General features: G+C 35.6%; 2 protein-coding genes across 3 annotated transcripts in view; one reads left to right on the plus strand and one right to left on the minus strand.

Moving 5' to 3' along the window:
* The window catches only part of LOC135694457 (cell cycle checkpoint protein RAD17), a 14,251-nt gene extending 9,008 nt beyond the window's left edge, over nt 1–5,243 (plus strand). The window contains exons 14-20 of one of the 2 annotated variants that reach the window (XM_065213217.2): nt 244–336; nt 800–853; nt 1,724–1,873; nt 2,499–2,538; nt 2,795–2,875; nt 3,514–3,571; nt 4,121–5,243. In XM_065213217.2, the coding sequence (XP_065069289.2) occupies nt 244–336; nt 800–853; nt 1,724–1,873; nt 2,499–2,538; nt 2,795–2,875; nt 3,514–3,571; nt 4,121–4,343 (699 nt within the window). In that variant the 3' untranslated portion in view covers nt 4,344–5,243. The remainder of the gene's footprint in view (nt 1–243; nt 337–799; nt 854–1,723; nt 1,874–2,498; nt 2,539–2,794; nt 2,876–3,513; nt 3,572–4,120) is intronic. The other variant, XM_065213215.2, reaches the window with a different exon arrangement.
* Nucleotides 5,244–5,472: 229 nt separating this feature from the next.
* LOC135694459 (steroid 17-alpha-hydroxylase/17,20 lyase-like) lies at nt 5,473–9,956 on the minus strand. The gene is made up of 3 exons (XM_065213219.2): nt 9,098–9,956; nt 7,514–8,040; nt 5,473–6,764 (listed from the first exon to the last, which is right to left on the minus strand). The coding sequence occupies exons 2-3, from the start codon at nt 8,037–8,039 to the stop codon at nt 5,794–5,796; spliced, it is 1,497 nt and encodes a 498-aa protein (XP_065069291.2). The 5' UTR covers nt 8,040; nt 9,098–9,956; the 3' UTR covers nt 5,473–5,793.
* Nucleotides 9,957–15,339: the final 5,383 nt, after the last annotated feature.

Genomic DNA, 15,339 nt, shown 5'->3' on the forward strand with positions numbered 1-15,339 from the left:
AATTATATTGCTGATGTGCTGAGTTCGAATTCACTGCATGCGCCGCTGCGTAGTGCCATTATGCGCCAATATCACTCTAGAACATTGTGCAAACTCCAGTTAACAGTATTTATCTTTTATTTTCTGTGGTTTTACATTTTTAGAACTTATTTGAAAGGAGTCCAGAGTTCCTTTAAAATGATAAAACCTTTTTCGAGAAATTTTTTTATGAAGTTTTCATTACTCCTCTCAAAAAAATTTCAGGAAATTACAGAAAAGACCCACACTGACAAAGAAACCTTCAATCTTTATCTGCACCAGAATTATCTCGATTTCTACCAAAACATTGATGCTGTGGTAAGAAAGTTTTCTGTTTCTTTTATCTGTTCTTTTATACATTCTCAAATTGCTGCCTTCTAAAAAAGGTGAGAAATATAGAGAAATTATTAGTTTTATTCTGAGTTAAGAGTTGTAAAATTTGCAAGAGAATACTCTGATATGTTCGGAAATACGTGTCAAAATTGGTCAAGAATTAACTAATTTATTTAGAACTTCTCCCTGTAATTATACAAACACTTATAGATGTGTTCATTTCAGTTTTGAGTCTCAAGGATTTCACATGTATCGAGGCAACTAATTTTGTTGACGACTAATTAACTCGATTTTGTATTAAATGCCCTTAAACTTTCGGAAGAGATATCTTGATAAAAAATCAACTTCCATGATGCTCTTTAATTTGCTGATAATTTACATTGTTTATGTGAAAACGAGCCGATTCACTTGTAAAAAGTCTTTTGTTATTTCTTGTCAATTATTTCAGGCAAATGCCAGTGATTGGTTTAGCATTGCTGATTACGTCACAACTCAATGGTCGGTAAGTCAAGCAAAATATTTTCTCAGTAGCCTCTGGTTTGGCATTTTGTGTTGCTTGAAATGCTCATAACCTGATAATTTAAAAGTATTTACCCCCCCCCCCCCCCTAGTGGAATTCACCGTTGTTATATGATTTCTCTTAATGATTAGTTTAGTGGACATGCCAAGGGTGTGTATGCTGTCATTGTATGCGCTGTATAGTGTATGTGTGTAATACTCTAACAATAATGGTCAAATATGGTTCATAAGCATTCTTTATACAAGTTGAATTGACTGAGGAATGCTAGGTCATATTTTTTAATATTTCCAATGCAAAACAGCAGAAGGCTGCAAAGTGCATCATGTTGAGAAAGCGTGTCACTCACGTGTTGCAAAACCGGGTGTCTCCGTTATCTAAAAAGGGATTGGTCTCAAAAATCTCTTTTTTCCCCACTGGCATCCCAATCCGTGGCTATCACTGCTGCATCTTCATATGGGAGAACATGCAAAACGCAAAAATTTTCTTTTGCTGTTACTCAGCCCTTCCCAAGTTATTTTCATTTTCTGTTGTTAATACCAGCAAATTTGATAGGATTAGAAACATTTCTTTTCGATTAATATTTGATAAAAGTACCTCATGGAACAAAGAGGTTTACCCTCACCACCTTGCCTACTTTAAGTATTTCTTTCGTCAAACACTTTCACATATAATACAGCAAATTTCGTTTTCCTTACAACCTTTAATTTACAGTGTCTTTAATGTTTTAGTAGTTTAAAAAGAAGCTGAAACTGCCGAGTAGCTTTTACCATTACATGTTTTATACAATTCGTGATTTTTATTTCCTAAAGTCGCCTCATCTTTCATCTATTCATTTGTATATTCTTTCATAAGACACGTGACCTAATGAAGAATTACGGATCATCGTTAGCTACACGTGGTGTCATTTTTGCAAATCATCAAAAATCCACATCGTCAACTGGTGCCGTGTCAAGAGGCTGGAAGCCTCTTAATAAACCACAGTGGTTCCATGCATTCAAAGAGGTAAACAACTTAAGTATCTTGTCAAGGTCAATTTTTTGCCGAAGTTCTTCTTCCTCCCTTCCTTGTGGTTTGTTAAAGTTTGAAAGGTTTCAAGATGAATTGTCATCCCTACTGCGGGCTTTGTTTACTGTGCACATAGACAGATCCGCCGAGGGCTTTTCTATGCCCCAAGGAAAAAAGGAATAGAGCCAGTGATGACGTCATTATAACTGTAACTTCTATTATATTGTTACTCAGGTTTGGGCCTGGAGCAATCTGCCCCCTTGCCCCTCTCGCGTGGCATGCACCTAGATATATTTTCACGCCTGTATTCTAAATTGGTGATATCTAACATATTTTTGAGTGAAATCAAACCTTGGTATTTGGTAAGTAGCCTTCTGGCTCCGATTTCTGTCTTCAAGAAGACTTTTTTGTGAAAGATATCTAGAATTGTCTTGCAGGATGTTATATAAAGATCCATTAGCTCCTATGTTACACAACCATTTTTAGCTTCAAAAGTAACAAAGCTGACCGTTTTTATCTATGTTGTTTCCACCTCTCTTCCATACCGCTAGATTATCCCTTTTCTTAAAGATTAAAGATTTAAAAATTTTTTCAATCAACCAAAAATTTTTGTCGTCTTTAGGGAAATTCGAATAAGAGGACTGCAGAGGATCTGTTTTATGGTAGAGTATATATTTATGTATTACCTTTCATCATATGAAATGTTGTCTCATCTTGGCCATACAGAGAGCCGAGTATTGCCTTGCCGACTTTGCCAAGTTGTGACATTCTTTATCTTTTCCAAACAGCATTTGAAGATAATCTGGGATGATTATGACATTAAGAAGAATGACAGTAAGAAAAATGATCGGGTCATTCCCAAAGCTTTTTCTATATCACTTTGCAAATATCGTTTGTATTTTTTCTGTTTATTATCAGACATGCGTCATCCGGCTGTTGATTTACATACAGAAGTACTACCATATTTAGCAAAAATTAACGTATCGCTTCGAACGCCAAGTAAGTGCACTCATCTTATCTCCCATGCATTCGTATACTTAAAGCTGATTAGTAGTCAATTAACGAGACGTTCCACAAGGCTCCATACTTGGGCCAAATAAGCTCACTGGGCCAAAGAGTTGTTTGTTGATAAGGGTTCGGAGTCACGCCTGGGCTGTGGACTAGTTTTATTAAACTAGACTATTTTTCCACTAGTTACCACTTTGCAACGCTCAGTCTTTGTATACTCAAGATTTTCCTCGGGAGAAAGATTGAGAAATTTTGAATCTTATTTCCAGCTCAATAACTGTTTTAGAATTTTATGCTGCGAAATTCATTAAAATCGTTGCTATGGTTGCATTTTTCTCTTTATTTTGCGACCGATGAGGTTCAAGAACCAACAATTAAACAACCGCGTGTCAAAGTTTTTCACCTTCAAATTGAAGTCTACAAGGTTTACTATCGATAGCTGAAAAATAAAACGTTTTTCACCAAAACCTAAAGTTGTCAAAATCTAAAGTATAACTTGCCACAGCTTCTTTATTGAGTCGTTCTTATATTGTCGTTTAAGTGACTCCAGCCCTAGTTGCTCGTAAACCAGTTGCTTGCTGAAAGATCAGTTTATTTACCTTTCCAAAAAGGCATTTTTTTAATTTCAGGTCATATCTCCTTCGTTCAAATGATATCTCGTTTTAATATCAATTCATATCGGCCAAGGTACGTTTCCTAACTTAATCATAATGAGCCGGAATTTATTTTCTTTTTTGGTGAATTCTCTTCATTTCAACCCCTCCTTCATTTTCTGATTCATTGATCAGCAGCCTATTTACAGACGACTGTTTTGATGATAATGATTATATTATTTTATCATTGGCATGTTTCTTGAGCTCTTTTTATAGTGTACGTAAACTTTTTAATTCGTAAGCAGTTTGCCACACGAGTTTAAAGAATAAAAACTGACTGTTGCATTAAGTCCTACAACCTCTCTTTCCTTTGATAATATGTCTGCAATTTTGGACATATAAAAATACAATCCTTCAGCGATGTGTAGAGAATTTCCTCTAGTCATAGCCCCCACCACCCCTTAAAGCCTTCAAGCAGATTCTGATATCCAGTTTGTAGTTCAAAAGTTTGAAGTAAACCAAAGCCTGAATAGTAAATGAAGCTAGACCAAATCTGCATTTCTGGTATAAAACACATCAAACCTTTCCTCTAATAACACAAAAATTGAACGTTTCATGACTTCCTATTCATAAATCATTTCAGTGCTACCCTCGGCCAAATGGAAAATGCCACCACAGACATCGATGACATGGGCACCGAAGTTGACTCGAAAATGGTTCCAAAACAAGATGACGAGAACTCAGTAACTTTGAGCCAGCTCGGAGTGGAGACACAAGGAAGCTGCGAGGAAAGTGACAGTTTTGAGGAGAATTTAATTGAAGATTTTAGTGACGATGATGACCTTGCCGATTTTCTCCTTATGTAGTTTATGGAAGGGGGTTTAGATGCCTAAATAAAGTGCACGGAATCATCGAGAATTTGCTGGTAGTGGGAGTAAGAATTTGCAAAAGGTATGAGTCTTATATGCAATGTTTTTAACCCTCAACAGAAGAGCGGATCTTAAATTTGCACAACTTATACCTTACGTTGGTTGCAGCAATAAAGACGAAAATGAACATGACCATTCATGATATGTTTAGATTCGTGAAAAAGGCAAATATGCAAGATTAAGAAAAAACCAAAACATTGCAAAAAGATAACGATTGCATACACACAACTGATGTACTAAAAATTGCATCTGCATTCACAAGAAAATCCCTAGGATTGCTAATAACATCTAGGTATCTTTCCTTTGTTTTTAGTCTTGGCTTAAGAAAACCCCAGGCTCTGTAATTCGGTGATAAAGGCTGATTATTGTATATCTTGACTGCTATATGGATGTATCGCTGTTAGAAACTGCTGGCAATCTCTTTGGGACCCTGACCCTACTTCCCATCTTTCAGCAAAGCCGGTATCGTTGCTTAAACCTCAGGATTTCCAAGTAGGTAAACGTGCAGTTGCATCTTAAATGTTTTGACAAGGGTGAAACCACAGGATATTTCTTGTTGACGGGATACTATCGTTTATCAAGATTGTATCTTGGATCCTTTGTTGCCGAATTGTTTAATGAAAGTGCTTGATTATCAATAAACTGCATATAAACCCGTGCATCCCTCCTGGATACGCTTCTGTCTCTCGTAAACTTAATTTTATTATTCGATATTTATAGTGAAAGTTCACCCGCTTAGGACTCGGACCAGTATTTGTATAAATTGTTAATATTGATATTAAAGTGAATTTGATACACTATAAATTTGCATTTTCGAATCATGCATCTTCTGGCTAAATGCAACTTTTTTGTTTTTAAGAAATGCAATATGTAATATTTAGCTTTGGCTTTTTGTTAGGTCTTACGATTATGAAAGCAGATTGTGGTTAGGTTTCATAGGATATGGTAGAGTGTTAAAATGGTAGGGTTAGGGGAACTTTCCAAGGGCTGCAGCAGGGTATATTAAAAGGGCTAATTGTAGACGATATGAGTTTTAGATTTGAAGAATTAGGTCAATTGGAGGGAACTATAAGGGAAACAAATTGCAAATGGAGAGATAAATTAATAAGGAAAACACCTGCAAAGAGTTTGAAGGGTCAGTTGGGGTGAAGGTTGATAGAGAGAAGGCGTATCAATAGTAATAAGCTGGTTATGGGGAGAAATAGCAGGGTGGAAGGGAAATTGTTCATCAAATGATGTACGAGGCAGCAAGAAACAAGGAATTCTGCTTGAAAACTTGGTCAATATTGCTTCTGAAAGATTATAGTGGCAATGGCACCAACAAGAAGACAGAAAGTGATTTTGCTTGACGATATGATGTTATGCCAATTCACGATTATATTTAACATTAAAACCTCTTGCGAACCATTATCTTGTACGGCTTTGGTTCGTGGGTGGCAAATACGTAGCCATCAAGTTTTGGCAAGTCCTCCTTGTTTGCTGGTAAAAATTCGAATCTCTGATAAAGCTGAGCAAGGACCAAGAAGAGCTCCATTCTAGCAAGTGCCTCTCCAAAACATACTCTTTTTCCGGCTGAAAATGGGAGGAAAGAAGCGTGTGCGCCTGCAACGTAATTGCCTTCTTCATCCAGCCATCGCTCGGGTCGGAAATCTTGTGGGTCAACCCAGTAACGCTCATCGTGGTGTATGGCGTACAAATTGTAGAAAACATGTGTATCCTTTGGGATTTTATAGCCAGCTACAGAAGTATCGCGAGTGGTGCAATGCGGTATAGTAAATGGTGCAACGGAGGCGAACCGCGCAGTTTCATTGATAGCCGCTTCGAAGTAATTAAGTGCGTGGCGGTCCTCCATGCAAGGTTTCCTCGCGCGGCCTATAACTTCATCAAGCTCTTTATGAATTTTTCTCTGCTTTTCAGGCCACAGGACAGAGAAAGCTACAAACCAATTCATTGTTACTGCTGTCGTTTCTAATCCTGCACTAAAAACATCCGCCATCAAACATTTAATGGTATCTTCACTTAAAATGCCACGACTTGATTTGTTTTGTGATATCTCCTCCTCCGCGGCCTCAAGCAACCCATCCGTGAAATCACGAGCGTTTCCCCTTTTGAATGTCTCGCGGTGCGCTTGTAGCCATTTCTCTACAATCGGTTCCCTAAGCATGACTGACTCGCGCAATAATCTGAGGTTACGATTAGGCAAATGCCTCAGCCACGTCAGAAAATCGACGTTGTTCGCTCCGGCAAGTCCTTCAAACATAATTTTATTGTAATGCAGTATTTTTTTGAACTCTTCGTCGTCTATATTATACTTTGCTCCAAATACAATTTGGCATACAACATTGATCGATGTAAGAACTGAAAAGAAAAATACAGAGTTTTATTAAGCTAACGGAGAAAATTTAAGCTTCAAAAAATTTCGGTGGAATTAATTTTTGGTTCCCTGCTTCATCGAAAATAATTCTCACAGAAATTTATAATGCTTAATTTAAACCAATTTTGCCACTGGTTCTTGACTGCGTGACTAGATTATAATCTAGTGTAATTAACAATGCTCAACTTAACTTTGCTACTAACATATTTACTGATTTCGATTCCAGCTATCAAAATTGCTCTTTACTATCTTTCTTACTTGTTAACTTTATACTTGACTGTTTTTTCTGAATAACTTTGTAAAGAAGTAGTCGCAAAACTACAAATCCCATCATTATTGACCGCATAAATATTCAAAGTAGCTATCTACTTTGCAAGCTGGAAACTATATAGATCAACCCTCAGGGGGCCCATATATCTTTAGAGTAGGGGTGCTCAAGCTGGGGTACAAACAATCAACGCAAAAAAGAAATTTCCAACATAAAAATTGACCCAAGAAAATAATGTGGCCTTGCGTAAGAAAGTTTTCAATTTTTCTCTATTTTCTTTAAACTATTTTCTTTTTGCTCAAATTCTAGGCTTAGAAGAGCACTTCTATCCTAAAAATTTGTGAGTATCGACCCCCCCCCCCCCCTCCTTCCCCTGGTGTATCAACCCAGTTGATAACTATTCGTTTCTGCTCGTCGTTTATAACTGTTGCTTCAAATTTTGCTGAATTGTTTTAGTATACCTACAGATATCTTTTTTTGGATCAAATGTCTGCCCTTCCTTGTTCGCCAGTCTTTCAACAAGTTCCTCTGTGTGTGTGATGATTGTCCTTTCAAGCTGCATTCTGTTTTCTCCGTACATCTTCAATGCTTTGTGAGCCACCTTTCGAATGGTTTGCCAATACACTCCGTATGTTGAGAAAGCAATGTCTTTTCCTCGGCCTGTCTCCTCCCCTCTGGCCACTTCCATTCCTGTATAAGACATTGGCCTTCCTGCAAAATCAGTTGCTTTCTGAATCAAACTCTCTTTAGCTGCTTCAATGTTGCTTATGACGACAACAGGCCAACCTCCAAAATACACGCTGAACACATCGCCATATTTCTTTGCAAGGGCCTTCAACGATTTCTGGGGTTCACTGCCAATGAGGTGGATGTTTCCAATAACGGGGAGCGGAATCGGGCCGGGCGGGAAATATTTTGGGCGAATGAAAATTTTCACATAGATGAGAGCACACAGCACCAAGCTTGCGATGAGAATCGTCACAAGATCCATTCTAAAGAAATACCATTCGTTAGTTCAATGTTCTATATTTTCTATTCATTCTTTTTGAAAAGGTAACATCAGCTGCTCGTCTCTTTTTAAAGAGGGGCCGGTTACAAACAGCCCTTCTTCAAAAATGTAACTTGCAGGATTGCTTTAGCCGACTCAGGGTGATATATTTTGGTTCGGCTAGTAAAATAATAGAGAATGTTTTAAATCAAAGATCATAGCAGCTTGCCATGTTAGCTTCTTAATCTACATGAATAACCGCCTATAAGAATATACAAATTAGTAGCAATAATTGTTTTTTTCTTAATAACAGTTCAAATTTATTATACATGATGCATTTTGAGTTTTATTTTAACAATTCAATTTTCTGTCAACTTTTTGGTTTTTGATAAAAAAGTATGTACTGCTAAACCCCAAATAAAAGAATCTGTTGGCTAAACGAAATTGTTTGGCTAAACAAGTTCCTATATTTGAAATAATAAAAAGGCTTAAACCCCTAGGTTCTTGCACGCGGGTTTTAACTGTAGCACAAACAGCAAAGAAATAAGAGTTGAAGATTCTTATTCCAATTTTTTTAACCGGCTGGTTGACACCGTTCAGGTTATGGCAGCAACTTATTAGTGCAGGCGACCGACATTTTGTGTTAGAAATTGCTAGAAGGTACAATCCATTGCATTTGTGCGCTTGCTCTTACTCTTGGTACCAGATTCTCGTGCATGTTCGTGCAAAATATTAAAGGTTCTTTAGCAAAACTACATCCTTTATCTGTACTGGATTCTTGATATGTTCAAACATGTGTCTTATTTGATAAGGTATATTATGGTAATTCGGTAAATCTTGATGATTAAACAACGTATTCGCTCATCGAATATTCCTTTGCACATGGGCAACCTCAAGAAGGTCGTAAGGGATTCCCAGCTAGAAATTGGGGGCGACATCTGATTGAGACAGTGTCTAAGACTGACGTACAAAACATAATGTGTTTCTTTAATAATCCTTATAAGGAGAATACTATCGAATTTTAACTGAAAAACAACTTTTGAACAGAGCTAAACACTTACCTTAACTGCTCATTGCCCGCCTGACACAATCAACGACTGTTTACTACCAGCAGAATCGAAACATTGTTACCCACAGAGTTTTGGCTTTGTTTCCAAAATGAAGATTGTGGGTTTTCTGCTTAATATGCAGTTACCAAATGATATGCAGATTCGTTGAATCGATCAAGAACAAATGGTTTTTTATTGTTCACTTCACTGATTGATAACATAAAGGTCGTCGATAACATAGAGTGGTCCTAGACAACATCAAAAGAGAGCCAGGCCACACATTTCTCCAATTCCTTAAGTATCAAAACGCTAAAAGCTTAGCCTTAATTCATTCCTTTGTTACATTCAGCAGGTTAAAACTGATCTAAATGCTAAGAAGAAAGTAAAATGCGAAGGAAGGATAAAGTAGAATTCTTTACGTGGTTTTATGAATGTGTGAAATTCATGAAGCCGTTCCTTTTTCTCTCTTAAGTTTAGCTGCTCCCGGGTCGATATACTTCTATGCTACAATTGGGATCGTCCAAGTAGTATTGTGGAGTAGAAAATTACTTTTTTAAATGTTAGTGTAGATTTTTGCACTCAAATCTGTGCTGTCGATTCAAGCCCCAGTCAAACGAATAGAAATTTAGTTTAACATGCACTAAGGTTTATGGTGTGTAAAAGCAATTCAAAAATGGGGGCAAATGTGAACAAAAAATGCTACAATTCATCACTTCCACTGAAAAGGGGGATATGTGTCCTCTTGTGTCCCCTATGTCTATGCTGGTATAAGAATTACTGTTTTACGACAAGCCATATAATTGAAAGGGTTATCTTCTTCCCTCTACCGCAAAGAGATATCGTTAATCAAGCCGTTTTTAGTTATTTGTGGTTCCAGGCTGCTTTGTATGACTTCTATTGCCATTTTTATGATAGTGATAGAAGTTTGCGAAATTGCAAACCTGGAATAATTGGTAAGTGTAAATGAAGCTTTTTAAGTTATCATTAGATGCATTTCATTTCGATGAGAAAAATTAATGTCTTGTGTTTGTTCAAGAGGATGAGCTGAAAACTCGCTGCCATATGTGCGTGGCATTATTTATCCAAAGCGTAATCTCTGAAAACTTTATCAACAACATCATTTCAAAAGAGAGGAAATTTCTACTAAAATTTGCAAAAATTACCGTTTGATTCAAAGATTTTCAAAAATTTTCTTCTATTAACTTCGTTTGAGAGAGTTTGATTCAAAAATTTTCTTCAATTAACTTCTTTTATCAGCAAAAGTTTCACTAAACAGTTGAAATTTTATCGTTGAATTGTCTAGAATTACCAAGCCCTAATTTGATCCCATGTGCTACTATCCTTAGAACAGGAGATCAGAGTTTTGTCGAGCAATGCATGATATCTCAGGTAGCCTTGGAAACAATTGCGACAGTTTCTACGTCAAATTAATCAAACCTTTAAAACAACGAAAAAACCGTTAGAAATTTGTTGTGATTTTCTCAACTCATTTGCTGCACGCAAATTTTGCTTACAAGAAAATCTTGCAAATTATCTCAATAACGAGAGCCGTTTTGCTGATTTTTGATCCAAAGAAATAATTAAATATTTCTTTTGTTTCGCAATGGAGAAAATTGGGATAGCCGTTGTTAATTTGTCGAGTGCAGAGATCGAAAGAACGGTTAGTTCCTGAAAACTTTTCATTTCTAAATGAAACAATTTATTAATTGTTATTAATTGGGTGATATCTAAAATGAAATTCATTATTTTATCAAGCAATAAATTATTTTTGCTAACGCAATTGGTATATATTTATGAATAAATCTTTGAGTCAGGCTCGCAAATTACCTTTTGTTTTCGCAATAACTTATTTTGCGAAAAGTTTGAAACAAGGTTTCTTCCTCGAATTAGAAACAGTGTAAAACTTATCACCATTACAGATGAAAAGTGATAATATTTGTTTCCCTCTCTTTGGATAATAATAGAAATAAGAATCAAAGAAAATTTTATATTTTTCAACGTATACAGCACAAAGAAGGCCTAAAGTTCCCGGGATCTTTTTTTAACTGTTTTGAAAAACTTCAAAACCTTAGAAAAATCCCTGCGAAAGCAAAAGCCTAAAAATATGGAAATATTAAGGGAGGATCAATCGAAACGTGAACATATTTTAATTAGGGCCACGGCTACTCTTTTTCTTTAGTTGCCGTCCATTTACTTTTACAATCCTTTGTTCGCGCTGTGAAAAGCCTCTTTATTTCTAGTTTTATGAAACAGTGATGCCCTCGGTAATTCTTTGCCTGAGAGTCTCAAATTAATTAGAATTTATAAAGTATGTTAATTAGAATATTATAGAATTGGTTAATTAGAACTTCAGAGTTGCTCCTAAATCTCACCAATATGTCAAGGCTACTTGCAAAACCGAATTAAGAGAAATGTTTTATTCATCATATCCTAAAATACCGCTGTTTAAAACAACGATGAATATATTTAAGAAACAAGACGTTCAAAGAACTATTCTTTTGCCTATTTTAAATAGGGGTTTGAGATATGAAACTTCGGCGTTCAAATAACTTCCATTTGAGATGACATCCTTCAATTTGTATCTGACATGTTTTGAGGAATTTCGTTCAGATTTTATTAAAAAATAGAAAAGTACACAAGATTCTGTTCTGTTCGAGTAATTAAATTAATTTTTAAAACCTTCTTTGTAAGCAATAAAAGAAAAGACGATTTTTTGGTTTGATTCGAGCAGTTTTAAGTAAAAGGGCATCGCAGATAAGCTGCCATTTTGTAGTCAAGCACATATCACCTAGCAACATTGTAACATGTATCCAGGGGCTAGCCTCGTCAAAGTCTAGGTTAAAATCTAATCGAGACTAAAGAATAGTTCTCAGTAACGCTTTAAATTGAAGGCTTGTAAGGATTTCTCTTAAGATTTCATCAGAATTTTTAGCTTAATGTAAATGATATTCAAAATCATCGGACACAAGTTGTTTAAGGAATGGCTTTAATTTTCTTTCTTAACAAAAAATCCAAATTAGACAATGCAAAGAGTTTCTACAGGATCGCACTTTTAAAAAAAGTACAGCGATTTTTTTCCATTTTTGGACGTCGTTTTTTCTTATTGATGAAGTTAGATTTTTCAAGTTATCTTTTTTCCTGTAGATGACATTAATCTGTTGCTAAAATGACCCTTTTATTTGCGAATACAAATTTCACATTGGACAATATTTAGCACAGAGTGGATCAATGTCAAATGAGGATAAAAATTTTCAGTATAAAATGATTTATTCCTTCAGAATTCTCTTGATCCTGAGCTGCAAAGACAAAGGCTACTCAAAACATTCGGAAATTTGGCGAAAAATGCAGGTATGAAAGCATTTTCCTATGTCTTTCATTTGAATTCTGTATTAAAATTTACTTTCAAGGCAATTTATTTTCATTCTGTAATAGTCAATAAGCTATTTTTAAATCAATTCAATCTATTTAGCTATTTAGAAATTCAATCTGTCATTTTTATATCAATTTCCCTTCAAAGTTATAAGATTTATAAATGTCTAGATGCGATGAACTGAACATTGCTTTTCATTTCCCGACACTCTTCTAGCAAGAAAGTGAATAAAAAAGATCTTTTCTATAAAGATATTCAAGTGCATTGTCGACTTATTTATCCATCGACAACAGACTTTAAATCTTGACATAATGATATCTTCATAGATCTTCTGCTGAAGTTTGCCAAAACACTTACCGATATAAGGGATGGCAACAGACAGATCATTCTGAAATTGTTAGATTCCTGGTACAGGCGATCTGCGTTTACAAACGTAAGTTGTTTTCGTAAGAAATGATGCGTCGTACGAATTTTGTATACTTACTTGTAAAGGTGTTTTTAAATTTAAACAATTACCATTTATTGATCCTGTATATAGAGCTGAAGATATCCAAGACTTCTTTACTTCACTATGGGCTGAAAAGCCAAAGCCGGCAATCTAGAAGTTTTTCATCAGCAATTGGTCCTTTATTGGTACATAGTACAAAATTTGGTACAAAATTGGATATGAAGAAACCTATTGCTTTATTTTGTAATTTATATAACGAAATAACAAAGATTTGTGCCTTCGTAATGGTCTGCTTCTGGTAATACAATTTCGCTGTCTTTCTGGTTGAATATTTCAAGAATAATTACTTTGGTTAGAAAATGTTGACTGCTAGTCCGTAACAATATGTATACTTTTGTCAATGATACATAAACTTGGCAGCAACTAACTGTCTCAAGTTCATATATAGAACATCGTAGTATTTTGTTTTTTAATTCATCAGTGTTTCCTTTTAGTTGAAAACTCTTGCCAATGACTGCGTGAAGGATCTCATCAATGTCAATGCCTTGGTAAGAAATAAAACCTTTTTGTCAGAAATCTTCAAACAAAATTTTGTGTCTAAATGATAGGCTCCACATCGATTAATTTCACGATCGTGATTTGTACCTATTTAGATCCATGGATATCAACTTCCCCCTTTCTGTACCCGGTGCTATAACATCTACTACAAAACTCCTTTTTCCCTGTGCTGGATCGATAACAAAATGAAAAACAAACAATTTGGGAAGGTTTGTTTACTTATCAGGTAGAAAATGTCTCGGGTACATTTTTTTCATACAAAAGGAATTTTAGACATATATATGACAATGTAAATTGCATCAAAATGTCTCTGATCTTTTCATCTTACACCTCTAACATTCTAAGCGAATTCCGATAGAATTTTGAAACAGAAAACTACGCTAAGATAATTCAAGCAATTTTTTAAATTATATTTGCTTTTAAAGTATATGATGTATTCACGTAAAACATACAGGCTCAATGCTTCTGAAGAATCCGTTATCAAAACATATGCACATGGTTGAAGAATTGAAAAAATCTGCCCTTACTGATAATTTCTTTCTTTAGGTTGATGATGATAATGCGTGCACCATGCTAGAAAATATTGGTCAAATGCTTAAAGAGACGGTAAAATCGTTGGACCTTATGCTATATACCATTGAAAATCTAGCAAAGGTTAGTTCACATGGATTTCCTTGCCTGTAGTAAACCTTTCCATCGGTTAAAAATCGCTTCATTATCAATGATGCCAAAATGTATTCGACGTCGTCACTTTCAAACTGTATTGCCTGTATAAATATCCTGAAAATTCTCACCAACAGAATCCGACGTGCTACACGCCTCTTAGCAATGAGATCAAACTTCTTCTGGACCTCTCAACTATTGATGCAGAAAAGAACATAAGATCTTTCGAACGAATGAAGAAAGAGCTTTGTGATCATCTGCAAATCTGCAGTTTGAGTGGAAACGAAGAATTTGATGTTGCAATGCAGTATGGTGGGGGACTTTTCAAGATTTGTCCTTTCAAGTTTGATCGTCTTTTAGCTGTGAACCAACCCGTCGACCCGTCTTTTCAAGCTCCATATCTGGAGACTGGAATCAAGGGGGTCAAACGTAAAAGAGAAGACGAGGTTGCCACAAATGTTTTGACAAATCTTTTCACAGGCAGAGCCAACACAACAGGTAATGTTGAGGAGAGTTCCAATAAAAAATTGAAACAAGATAATTTAGAAGAATTTGAGACTTTTGCAATTGAAAATAACCATACAGGCAATAATTTAGATCGGAATAATTACGTAAGAGCTTGGCTGGAAAACAAATCAAACTTATTTTTCGGACTCGAAACGCCAAAATTCCAAACAGTTTTCGAAAAATCCAAAGTTTCAGCTTTAATAACTCAAAACAGCGCAGAAAAATGCACAGAGAAAGCAATAGAATTGGGCAAAATCTTTGAGCCGAGAGTTTTTGAAACTAGCTCTTTTAAAACAGCAGAAAATCTTAAAGCATTAAGTACAGAACAAAAACACGACGCTATAGTTGCTAAGAATAAGGAAGTCAGAAACGAGGCTGCCCCTAAAAGCTGCGAACGTCAAAATGTAGGTATCTTAAAAAATAATTCCACATATCGAGTTTCAAAGAAATGCCTCACCAAAGGCGGTTCAGTTAAGCAAAGCAAAAAAGAATCTTGTATCTATAAAGCCCCTTCGTCAAGTTTGTATGTAGCAAATGCCTCACAAAAATATCAAAAATCTCCACTAAATTCTGAACTTTGTGGCTCTATGCAAAGCCAGGCAAATAAGAATATTTCAAAGAATTCCCAACCCTTTGCAGTTTCACCAAAAGCTGGAATGCAAAAAATTTCAAAAACAAGGGCAATTCAAAAATGTCAAGATATTGTCA

Source organism: Rhopilema esculentum, chromosome 8 (genome assembly GCF_057945365.1).
Source record: "Rhopilema esculentum isolate cy_ngs chromosome 8, ASM5794536v1, whole genome shotgun sequence".
In the NCBI taxonomy this organism is placed as follows: Eukaryota; Metazoa; Cnidaria; class Scyphozoa; order Rhizostomeae; family Rhizostomatidae; genus Rhopilema; species Rhopilema esculentum.